This window comes from Ranitomeya variabilis, chromosome 6, assembly GCF_051348905.1.
Source record: "Ranitomeya variabilis isolate aRanVar5 chromosome 6, aRanVar5.hap1, whole genome shotgun sequence".
In the NCBI taxonomy this organism is placed as follows: domain Eukaryota; kingdom Metazoa; phylum Chordata; class Amphibia; order Anura; family Dendrobatidae; genus Ranitomeya; species Ranitomeya variabilis.
Genome location: NC_135237.1, coordinates 227,376,476 through 227,389,706, shown reverse-complemented (window position 1 = coordinate 227,389,706; position 13,231 = coordinate 227,376,476). Strand labels below are relative to the sequence as shown.

Genomic DNA, 13,231 nt, shown 5'->3' with positions numbered 1-13,231 from the left:
TAACCAACAGGCCAGACCGCATATCAAATATAAGGGTTGGGGGTCACTTGGGGGAATAGTGATCACAAAATAATAAGTTTTCATGTAACCTTTAATAAGATGGGTAGTAGGGGGGTGACAAGGACACTAAACTTCAGGAGGGCAAATTTCCAACGGATGAGAGAGGATCTTGGTGCAATTAACTGGGACGATATCCTGAGACACAAAAATACACAAAGAAAATGGGAGACATTTATTAGCATCCTGGATAGGACCTGTGCACAGTATATACCGTATGGGAATAAACATACTAGAAATAGGAGGAAACCAATATGGCTAAATAGAGCTGTAAGGGGCGCAATAAGGGACAAAAAGAAAGCATTTAGAGAATTAAAGGAAGTAGGTAGTGAGGAGGCATTAAATAAATACAGAAAATTAAATAAATTCTGTAAAAAGCAAATCAAGGCAGCAAAGATTGAGACAGAGAGACTCACTGCCAGAGAGAGTAAAAATAATCCCAAAATATTCTTTAACTATATAAATAGTAAGAAACTAAAAAATGACAGTGTTGGCCCCCTTAAAAATAATCTGGGGGAAATGGTGGATGAGGATGAGGAAAAAGCCAATATGCTAAATGACTTTTTTTCATCAGTATTTACAAAAGAAAATCCCATGGCAGACAAAATGACTAGTGATAAAAATTCCCCATTAAATGTCACCTGCTTAACCCAGCAGGAAGTACAGCGGCGTCTAAAAATAACTAAAATCAACAAATCTCCGGGCCCAGATGGGATACACCCCCGAGTACTGCAGGAACTAAGTACAGTCATTGATAGACCATTATTTTTAATCTTTAAAGACTCCATAATAACAGGGTCTGTACCACAGGACTGGCGTATAGCAAATGTGGTGCCAATATTCAAAAAAGGGGCAAAAACAGAACTCTGTAATTATAGGCCAGTAAGCTTAACCTCTACTGTGGGTAAAATCCTGGAGGGCATTCTAAGGTATACTATACTGGAGTATCTGAAGAGGAATAACCTTATGACCCAGTATCAGCACGGGTTTACTAGGGACCGTTCATGTCAGACTAATTTGATCAGCTTCTATGAAGAGGTAAGTTCCGGACTGGACCAAGGGAACCCAGTGGACGTAGTGTATATGGACTTTTCCAAAGCTTTTGATACGGTGCCACACAAAAGGTTGTTACATAAAATGAGAGTAATGGGGATAGGGGAAAATATGTGTAAGTGGGTTGAGAGCTGGCTCAGGGATAGGAAACAAAGGGTGGTTATTAATGGAGCACACTCGGACTGGGTCGCGGTTAGCAGTGGGGTACCACAGGGGTCAGTATTGGGCCCTCTTCTTTTTAACATATTTATTAATGACCTTGTAGGGGGCATTCAGAGTAGAATTTCAATATTTGCAGATGACACTAAACTCTGCAGGGTAATCAATACAGGGGAGGACAATTTTATATTACAGGATGATTTATGTAAACTAGAAGCTTGGGCTGATAAATGGCAAATGAGCTTTAATGGGGATAAATGTAAGGTCATGCACTTGGGTAGAAGTAATACAATGTATAACTATGTGCTTAATTCTAAAACTCCGGGCAAAACCGTCAATGAAAAAGACCTGGGTATATGGGTGGATGACAAACTCATACTCAGTGGCCAGTGTCAGGCAGCTGCTACAAAGGCAAATAAAATAATGGGATGTATTAAAAGAGGCATAGATGCTCATGAGGAGAACATAATTTTACCTCTATACAAGTCACTAGTTCGACCACACTTATAATACTGTGCACAGTTCTGGTCTCCGGTGTATAAGAAAGACATAGCTGAACTGGAGCGGGTGCAGAGAAGAGCGACCAAGGTTATTAGAGGACTGGGGGGTCTGCAATACCAAGATAGGTTATTACACTTGGGGCTATTTAGTTTGGAAAAACAAAGACTAAGGGGTGATCTTATTTTAATGTATAAATATATGAGGGGACAGTACAAAGACCTTTCTGATGATCTTTTTAATCATAGACCTGAGACAGGGACAAGGGGGCATCCTCTACGTCTGGAGGAAAGAAGGTTTAAGCATAATAACAGACGCGGATTCTTTACTGTAAGAGCAGTGAGACTATGGAACTCTCTGCCGTATGATGTTGTAATGAGTGATTCATTAATTAAATTTAAGAGGGGACTGGATACCTTTCTGGAAAAGTATAATGTTACAGGGTATATACACTAGATTCCTTGATAAGGCGTTGATCCAGGGAACTAGTCTGATTGCCGTATGTGGAGTCGGGAAGGAATTTTTTTCCCCATGGTGGAGTTACTCTTTGCCACATGGGTTTTTTTTGCCTTCCTCTGGATCAACATGTTAGGGCATGTTAGGTTAGGCTATGGGTTGAACTAGATGGACTTACAGTCTTCCTTCAACCTTAATAACTATGTAACTATAATACAGGCAGAAATAAATGACTCCTTAAAAATGGCCCTTAATAAACCGAGGAGGAAAAGCCGCAAAGTGTCTTCAGAGTCAGATGCCTCTCAGAGACAGGAAGGTCATAAAACATCCAGATCTCCCTCTACCTCCTCTGCCTCTATCCAGTCTTCAGATTCCTCCTCAGACAGTGATACAGGGGGTCGCCCTTGTTTCCCAACTGAGGACGTAGACAAATTAGTTAAAGCAGTTAGATCTGCAATAGGTCTTAAGGAGAAGACACCTAGGTCACTAGAGGATGTCATGTTTGGTGGCTTAGAAGAGAGAAGGAAACGTACATTTCCGGTCAATGCGAAAATCAAAGCATTAATTGAGAAAGAGTGGAAAAAACCTGAAAAAATGGGTTCTTTGCCTTCTTCATCCAAAAGGAGATATCCTTTTGAGGAAAAAGACTCTGAATCCTGGGAGAAGATCCCTAAAATTGACGGTGCAGTAGCCAAATCTTTTAAAAAAATTGTCCCTTCCATTAGAAGACTCGGGTGTTCTAAAAGACCCTCTTGATAAAAAAAAGCAGATAATTTTCTGAGACACATCTGGGAAGCCTCAGTGGGGGGCCTAAAGCCAGCAATTGCTGGAACATGTACGGCCCATGCTCTCATGGTCTGGCTACAGCAGATAGAGGATCAGCTAAGGGACAAAGTACCTAGAGACGACATCCTTGCAAACACATCCTTAGTGCAAGGAACAGCAGCTTTTTTGGCAGACTCTTCCGCAGATTCCGCAAGACTAATAGCTAGAGCAGCGAGCTTGTCCAATGCGGCACAAAGCCCTTTGGCTCAAGGGTTGTCCGGGGGATTTACCATCTAAACATAAGCTGTGCTCCATTCCACCTGACGGCCCACTTCTTTTTGGCAAAAAAACTAGAAGAAATCTTGGAACATGCAGGGGATAAAAAGAAAGTCTTTCCCATTATCCCTAAAGATCCCAAGAAACCTTTCTTTCGGAGAAGATTTAACAGAGGTCGCCCCCCAGGGGAGAGGAGAAATTGGGACTTTAAAGATAAAAGAGGTTCGGGCTACATGTTTAAAGGACCCTCTACATCAGCAAAAACATCCCCCGAATGACACGTCAGAGGTGGGAGGGAGGCTCTCCCTCTTCTTCCTGGCCTGGATAAACATCTCCCCCAGTACCTGGGTCTTAAATATTATCAAAGACGGCCTAAAACTAAAATTCATCTGTCCACCCAAGCAAAATTTTTATAATAACACCCTGAAGGAGGTCCCAGCAGGAGCAGTCTGCTCTGGAGACAGAAGTCTTGGGACTCATTCACAAAAATGTTCTTCAGGAAGTCCCAGCTCGGGAAGAAGGAGGAGGATTTTACTCCCCCCCCCCCCTCTTTTTAATCCATAAACTGGATGGCTCTTGGAGAACTATAGTCAATCTAAGGAAACTCAATCAATCGGTAGAGAATTACACCTTCAAGATGGAGTCTATCAACACGACCACAAAACTTCTCTTCCAGCACTGCTTCATGGCAGTAATAGACTTAAGAGATGCGTATTACCATATCCCAATACATCAGGAATATCGGAAATACTTGAGAGTGGCTCTCTATATTCAAAATCAAATAAAGCATTACCAATATACAGCCCTTCCATTCGGCCTGTCTACAGCTCCCAGGGTCTTCACCAAAGTAATGGTGGAAGTAATGTCATACCTCCGGTCCCAGGATATAGTGATTGTCCCATACCTGGACAATTTCCTTGTAATAGGGAGGTCAGAGTCCCACTGCACCCATCAAGTAACAGCGGTAACATCAACTCTAATGGAGTTGGGCTGGATAATAAATATCCCCAAGTCAAGATTAGTACCAGTAAAACTACAGTCCTTCCTGGAGTAATGCTGGACTCCGAGTGTTAGCTCTGCCTCCTTCCAGAAAACAAAGTAGCCAAGATAATAAACCTGGCTGGTACAGCAATACATCAACCAGCAATGACTCTAAGAAAGGTAATGTCCCTTCTTGGCTGATTAACATCGTGCATTCCGGCAGTAGGATGGGCACAATTCCACATAAGACAGCTGCAGTGGGAAGTTCTCTCAGCTCAAAGACTGTTAAAAGGGCATTTAGAAGAAAATCTATGTCTCTCCCTGGGCGTAAGGGATTCCCTAGTTTGGTGGACGGTGAAATATCATCTGACAATGGGGGTCCAGTGGCAAAAACTGGTTGAAGACCTCATCACGACCGACGCAAGCGGAACAGGTTGGGGGGGCTCACCTGAAGTCTCAGTTCAAGGAACCTGGTCCCTGATAGACAGGAACCATGGTTCAAATGAAAAAGAGCTATGGGCAGTGGAAAAAGCTCTAAGACAGTTTCCTCCCTTTGCTCCGGGGCTGCCATACTCGAATCATGACGGACAATCGAGCAGTGGTGGCTTATATCAATCATCAAGGGGGGACGAGGTCCAGAGGCCTCATGGAAGTATCAAATCTACTCTTTCAGTTGGCAGAACAACACCTGTCATACCTGACGGCACTACACATCAGGGGCATAGAAAACACACAAGCAGACTTCCTGAATTGCAGAGGCTTGAGGCAGGGGGAATGGTCCCTAAACCCCCCAGGGGTTCAAACAGATAGCTCAAGCCTGGGGCACACCAGAAATAGACTTGTTTGCCAATTTGCACAACGGAAAAGTCAAAAAGTTCTGCTCCTTAAATCCAAGAGAACATCCTTTTGCAGTAGATGCCCTACTGATACCCTGGAAGATTTCTCTGGCCTACGCATTTCCCCCGATAGTGATGATTCCAGCTGTGGTCCGGAAGATCAGAGAAGATCGAGCAAAAATAATCCTCATGGCTCCATTTTGGCCAAGGAGGCCATGGTTCTCCCTTCTAAGGCATATGTCGGTAACAGACTCATGGATTCTGCCAGACGTTCCAGACCTGCTAACCCAGGGCCCAGTGACCCACTCTCAGGTGAAGGGCTTCCATCTGGTAGCCTGGAGTTTGAGAGGATGTTACTAAGTCGCAAAGGATTCTCACCAGGGTTAATCTCCACCCTATTGAAAAGCAGAAAACCTATAACCTCTAGGATCTATGGTAGGACATGGAAAAAAATTCTTAACTTCCTGGGTGAACCATTGGGGGAGGTGGCTCCAGTGGGTCCCATCCTAGAATTTCTGCAAGCAGGATTACATCTTGGGTTAGCAACCAGCACCCTTAAAGTTCAGGTTTCAGCTTTGGGGGCCCTATACAACTGTAATCTTGCCTCAAATAGATGGGTTTCACGGTTCATAAAATCCTGCAGTAGGTCTTGACCTGTCATTATCCCAAAAATCCCTCCTTGGGATCTAAATTTAGTCTTGGAAGCCCTAACTAAAGACCCTTTTGAGCCTTTACAGGAGTTATCACCTAAGTTACTTACCCTTAACACAGTTCTACTGGTAGCCTTAACATCGGCTCGTAGGGTAGGTTATTTACATGCCCTGTCAGTATGCCCTCCTTATACTCAGGTTTTTGATGACAGGATAGTCCTAAGACCAGACCCGGCATATCTCCCCAAGTTGGTTCCAAAGTTCCATAGGAGTCATGAGATTACTTTACCATCATTCTGTAATAATCCTAGAAATCCGGGGGAACAAAAGTTCCACATGCTAGATGTAAGATGATCTATGTTACAGTACATATCTATAACTAGTCAGTGGAGGAAAGACCAAACCCTATTCGTAGCCTTTCAGGGTAGCAAAAGACGGTGCGGGGTAGCTAAAAGTACTATTGCTAGATGGATCAGGGAGGCCATTAGTTTATCCTACTCTGCGAATGGCACTCCTGTTCCTGAAGGCATCAAGGCTCACTCCACCAGAGCCATGGTTACCTCCTGGGCAGAAAAGGCTGAGGTATCGATTGATCAAATTTGCAAGTCCGCTACCTGGTCCTCACCCTCAACTTTTTTCAAGCACTACCGGCTAGATCTTTCTTCCTCTGCTGACCTAACCTTTGGTAGAAGGGTGCTACAAGCGGTGGTCCCTCCCTAAGGTTTCATTCTACAAAAGTCTCTCAGGTGTGCCGTCATGGGGGAAGGGAAAACACCAAGGTTACTTACCGGTAGCCGTTTTTTCCGGAACCCATGACTGCACCCGTATATTCTGCCCCTTTATCACCTCTTCAGTGTGCACTATTGTTTTGGGTGCTTTTTAGGTAATATGATGTGGTGATGGATTGCTATGTGTACTAACCAGGGGGGCCTCTCATGCTCTGAAAACCAACTGAAGCGACAGAGAGGTACCGCCCTTTTATTTTTAGTAGGGTTTCCTGTCCTGACTGGGCGGATCCCCTCTCTCAGATGTGCCGTCATGGGTTCCAGAAAAACCGGCTACCGGTAAGTAACCTTGGTGTTTTCCTTCCATTGAGAGCTCCTTTGAGCACATGTTGTGTATGCACTGCAACAGCTTTGAAATGCAAATGCCACACCTGGAATCTCCTCCAAAATGTTTGCTTGATTAACTGATGATGGATTATCCAGGGAATAGCCTGTGTAGCTCATAAAAGAGCTTTTGAGAAAATCATCCAATTACTTATGATTCATTTGAAGGGAGCCTGTCAGCAGGATTGTGCGTAGTAACCTACAGACAGTGTCAGGTCAGCGCCGTTATATTAATTAAAATGATACCTTGGTTGATGAAATCCGTCTTGTGATTGTTTAATCTTTATTTTCATCACTACAGACTAAAGGTACCGTCACATTTAGCGACGCTGCAGCGATCTAGACAACGATCTAGATCGCTGCAGCGTCGCTGTGTGGTCGCTGGAGAGCTATCACACAGACAGCTCTCCAGCGACCAACGATGCCGAAGTCCCCGGGTAACCAGGGTAAACATCAGGTTACTAAGCGCAGGGCCGCACTTAGTAACCCGATGTTTACCCTGGTTACCAGTGCTAATGTAAAAAAACCAAACACTACATACTTACATTCTGGTGTCTGTCCCCCGGCGCTGTGCTTTCCTGCACTGACTGTGAGCGCCGGCCAGAAAGCACAGCGGTGACGTCACCGCTGTAATCTGCTTTACGGCTGGCCGGCGCTGACAGTGCAGGGGACAGACACCGGAATGTAAGTATGTAGTTTTTTTTTTTTTTTTTTTTTACATTTACACTGGTAACCAGGGTAAACATCGGGTTACTAAGCGCGGCCCTGCGCTTAGTAACCCGATGTTTACCCTGGTTACCAGTGAAGACATCGCTGAATCGGCGTCACACACGCCGATTCAGTGATGTCTGCGGGAGTCCAGCGACGAAATAAAGTTCTGGACTTTCTGCTCCGACCAACGATGGCACAGCAGGATCCTGATCGCTGCTGCGTGTCAAACTCAACGATATCGCTAGCCAGAACGCTGCAACGTCACAGATCGCTAGCGATATCGTTCAGTGTGAAGGTACCTTTAGTACGTGCGTGTGTGCTAAGTATCTCTCTGTTTGTGACATAGTGAAGGTCCCCACTGTGACTGGCACTGCTGTATTGTTTTCGGACTTTTGCATTTGCATACCTTTGTTCTTTTCCCCTTAGTGCGAGCAGCAATTTGTCATGTGTTTAGTTTCACTTTCACTTTTACAGCGCAGGTGATAGCTTTTATATACTTTATACCTTTGTGTTTTATTACCAGCAGGGCTTTACACAGACCCTGCTCCTTCATCAGCAGCTCAGGTTTTTAGATTGTTCCCCCTTTTCTTTTTCATAATTAGTGTAGCGCCAGTGTGCATTTATTTTATACTACTAATCTTTATTTTCAGTTTTGAGTTGAGATTCTCGTGATTCTCGTGCTTCAGCGCGGCCCTATATATCAGTATAACGCCACTGCCCTGACACTGTACTTTTCTATGCACAATCCTGCTGACAGATTCCCTTTAAAAAGTGGCAGCTACATATTAAACAGCTGTAATTCCTAAAATCTTACTCCAATTAACATGTGAATATCCTTAAATTAAAGCTTAGAGTCTGCGCTTTAAGCACATAATGATTATATAAGTGTATCTTGAATATGTTTTGGTAAGCAACTAAAATGCCAGCACTTGTCACTGTCCAAATGTTTCTGGACCTAATCGTATAGCTCGACCAACATACTTGACTGCCACTTTCCTGTTTTCACTTTCCAATGTGAGCAAGCTTCTGCTCAGAGGTGTAGTTTGGGTTGCACAGATTAGCATGACTGGACTGTGTCAGAGCTGTACTCAGATATTGTTAGTCTGCTGCTAATAAAATGCTGATTGCTTTCAAATAACAATTCTCAGTGTTAGGGCTCATTTCCAAATGCGAGGCACACGTCCGTATCTCGCATGTGGAAACCAAGCTGTGGAGCCGGCACTCCAGAGCGGAGCGTGCGGCCGCATAGGAACACATGGAGCTGCACAGCTCCGCTCCAAAGTGCCGGCGCCAGAGCTTGGTTTCCACATGCGAGATACGGACGTGTGCCTCGCATGTGGAAATGAGCCCTTAGGAGTCGAGTTCCCGCCGCTGCACAGGGGGAATCTCGAACCATGTCTGCTGCGGTCTCTCATTCTGCATCAGCCACAGTGGAGCCTGCTCAGTGGAGACGTCGGTCCTAGCGTCTCGCTCAGTCTGATTCTGTGCAAAGGGTTACTGCTGCCTTTTCAGACGCTGCCATTGTAGCCTGTACTGATTAGCGGCGAGCAGACGTCTCTGGGACTAAGTCCTGCTGAGCATGCCCAAAGTAAGACCTCTCAGTGAACTTGTTTATTTTGTGTGTGTGTTGTGAGTGAAAGTCACTCTTAAATTATCCCCTCCCTTGTGTTTGAATGCTCGCGTAAGGAGGATGATTGTAATCTAGCGCCCGACTTGTAACCAACACTGGTACACAAACAGCGTCTATTGCTGTGAGCGCCAGTGCGGCGCCGTGCGCTATCACCGCGCTTTCCAAATCCAAGTCTGGGTGGTTAGTGGCGTCCGCCAGTGCGGCATCGCAAGCTCCCTCTTGCTATTTAAATATTATTTCTGTTATGTGCGGTGCTGCGGCCCTGTGACGCAACAGGGTTCGCTTCTTTCACACAGGGTGAAGCTAACCCATGTGTATCCTCATTGTACCACCATATAGTCTGTCATTGCTTAGCAGCAGGTTCCATCTCTGTACGGTGGACCCCGGGCTGTGAACGCACCTTATTCATTTTCTCTAATTATTTGGTGCGTTCCGCTAGCCCTAACACTCAGTCTAATAAATGACTTAACCTTGGAATCAGGGTATTGTGCCCTATATTATGCTACTCTGAGATTAAATATTAAAACCTGCTGACAAATTCACTTTAAGTCCATGGTAGCATTACCTGAGAATTTCTGCTGAGGGTGTGAACGTCTTTCCTTGCGTGTGGTTGACTAATCATAATAAGACAGCAACATACCCAAGTAAAAAATGAACATACCCCACAATAGCTTAGAAAAGATTTTCTACTTTTGTAAGGCATGACCGATATTCTGCTCTCCTTACAGGTCTCACTACAGACCTGTGTGTGATTACAAATTTCGAGAGCAGGAATGAGTGTGATTACCGTATATACAACTTTTAACTCCTTTCTGCCACCTGATGTACTATCCCATCCATGTGGGCTGGGCCCGTCTGACAATGGACGGGATAGTACGTCATAGCCGATCAGCCGCGCACACAGGTGGTGTGCAGCCAATCGGGGCCGGGTGTCACCGTGGTCAAGGACCACTCCCGGCACATTAACCTTGGGAACACTATGATCAATCAGGATCTCAGCATTCCAGTGCCGGCAGAGGCATAGAGAAGCATCGCGCAAGGAGGGGGCTCCCTGCGTGCTTCCCTCAGAACAGCGTGATGTGATCACGTTGTCCTGAGGTTCTTCTTTCAGACGCCCGGCTCCAAGATGGCCATGGGGTCCTTCCGGGTCCTGCAGGAAGGTGGTTTCTCAGTGCCTGCTGAGAGCAGGCATCGGCAAGCCTCCTTCACTGCCTGTCAGATCGCTTATCTGATACAGTGCAGTGCAAAGTGTAAAGGTACCTTCACACTACACGACTTTGCAACGATAACGATAGCGATCCGTGACGTTGCAGCGTCCTGGATAGCAATATCGTTGTGTTTGACACGCAGCAGCGATCTGGATCCTGCTGTGATATCGCTGGTCGTTGCTGAAAGTTCAGAACTTTATTTGATCGTCAGATCGGCGTGTATCGTCGTGTTTGACACCAAAAGCAACGATGCCAGCAATGTTTTACAATGGTAACCAGGGTAAATATCGGGTTACTAAGCGCAGGGCCGCGCTTAGTAACCCGATATTTACCCTGGTTACCATTGTAAAAGTAAAAAAAAAACCAGTACATACTCACCTTCTGCTGTCTGTCACACGTCCCCCGCCGTCCGCTTCCCGCACTGACTGTGAGTGCCGGCCGTAAAGTAAAAGCAGAGCACAGCGGTGACGTCACCGCTGTGCTGTGCCTTACGGCCGGCAATCACAGTCAGTGCAGGAAGCAGACGCCGGGGGACGTTACGGACACCGGAAAGTAAGTATGTACTGTTTGGTTTTTTTTACGTTTACACTGGTAACCAGGGTAAACTTCGGGTTACTAAGCGCGGTCCTGCGCTTAGTAACCCGATGTTTACCCTGGTTACCAGGGGAGTTCGGCATAGTTGGTCGCTGGAGAGCTGTCTGTGTGACAGCTCTCCAGCGACCACACAGCGACGCTGCAGCGATCGGCATCGTTGTCGATATCGCTGCAGCGTCGCTTAGTGTGAAGGTACCTTTAGATTAGCGATCTGACTTTGTATATTGATGTCCCATCCTGGAATAATGTAAATTCAATTCCTGTGAAGCACCTGAAGGGTTAATAAACTTCTTGAATGTAGTTTTGAGCACCTTAATGGGTGCAGTTTTTAATGGTGTCACATTTGGGTATTTTCTAGCATATAGACCCCTCAAAGTGACTTCAAATGTGTGGTGGTCCCTAAAAAAAAAAAAATGGTTTTGTAAAAATTATAAATAAAAATTTGGTTCCAAAATTGTGCTGATTAAAGGTCATGAAAATTCAAAGTTGGAAAATTGCGACATTTTCAAAATGTTTGCCAAATTTCCGTTTTTTTCACAAATAAACACAACTCATATCAGATAAATTTTACTATGTATAGTAAAATATGTCACGAGAAAACAGTGTCAGAATCACCGGGATCCATGGAAGCGTTCCAGAGTTATTACCTCAGTAAGGGACCGTGGTCATAATTGTAAAAATTGGCCTGGTCATTACCATGCAAACTACCCTTGGGGGGTAAAGGGGTTAAATTAGGCAAGAACACCTATTAACAGCAACAATTTTTCTAGTATGTATAATTTGATGTTTAACTGTTTTGATTTGATGTTTAACTTTCACAATGTTTTTTGTTTTGTTTGACATTAAACATTTTAATTATGTGTTTTTTATGCAGGTGGTAGAGATAAAAGAGGAGGTCCAGTTTTAACTTTTCCGGGCCGAAGCAATCATGATAGAATAAGACAGGAAGATCTTAAAAGGCTTCTATCATATCTCGCCTGCATACCTAGGTATGAACTTATGTTTCTACTTAACATTATAGGGAGTTACTGGTTTTACATCAAATAAACATAATCATTGTATAAGTAAAGGTATATAATGTTTTAATTTTTAAGGAGGTTTAACCTCTTAATGACCAAAGATGTGTATAGAACATCATGATCAGGTATCGGTTCCTCCATCATGACGTGCTATACCCGTTGGGACTGTGTGAAAACACATAGTGACTGCTCCCTGCCGATGGCGTTCACTGACTGCTTACTGAAATGGCTAGACATGCATGGACCTATTTCGGTGGTCCCCACTGTCTGATTGCTGTAATCAGTCAGTTATTCTAACTGGCCAGTCAAAGCATGTGATTGCTGGGTATTGCTGAAATATAAGCACTTACCTGCACTATCAGTGCTGGGAGCTCAACTCAGCTGACAGCTGAGCTTCTTCTGTAACAGCCAGGGTCTGTAACCTGATTAACCCTCCAGATGGAGTGATCAATAGCAAAAGCTACGTTTTTAAGGTTGAGAGGGAGTGGGCTCCCTCTCTCTCTCACCCCCATTGGCACTCGCACTACAAAATCACGGGGAAGCGATGGTTGTCATGGCACCCGGAGGTCAAACAATGTGGCATGTTAGACCATGCCTATTGTATGACATCACAAGTCTCATACATTGTAGTTCTGGTTCATTGCAGTGCATGTGACCAGTAAAAGTTAAAGTTCCGTAGTGGGACAAAGTAAAAAAGTTAAAAAAAGTTAAGCAGACGATTTGAAAAAATTATGACACCACGCGCGCACACACACACACACACACTATATTACACAAATAAATACACATATTTGAGTAGAAACAAAAATGAAACAAAAAATGTACACATTTAGCATTACCGTGTCCAGAGCAACCTGATCTTTAAGGGTATGTGCACATGTTGCATATTTGCCTGCAGATTTTCATGCGGATTTGTATGCGTTTTTGTAAGTTAAATAAAGATATATTATTTAACAAAAAAGAATTGTGATTTTATTTCTTCTCCATCCTCTTCATTTACATACTCCATTAAAGAATAATGTTTACACACACAGATAGATAGATCTATAGATAGATAGACCTATAGATAGATAGTTAGATAATACCAAGCCCGATGTTTAGTAATAAACATAAAATAGTGCATAAAGAGTTAAATAAAGACACACATAGAAAATGTGCGTTAGGCCGGGGTCACACTTGTGAGAAACTCGCACGAGTCTCGCACCTCAGTCCCGGCACTGCTGCCGGCA

At 44.3% G+C, this 13,231-nt stretch overlaps 1 protein-coding gene across 1 annotated transcript in view; it reads left to right on the top strand.

Annotated features, from left to right (window-relative positions):
• The window catches only part of TRIO (trio Rho guanine nucleotide exchange factor), a 3,555,343-nt gene that overhangs the window by 258,606 nt on the left and 3,283,506 nt on the right, over positions 1 to 13,231 (top strand). The window contains 1 exon segment of the mRNA XM_077269474.1: positions 11,858 to 11,972. Within this exon segment, the coding sequence (XP_077125589.1) occupies positions 11,858 to 11,972 (115 nt within the window).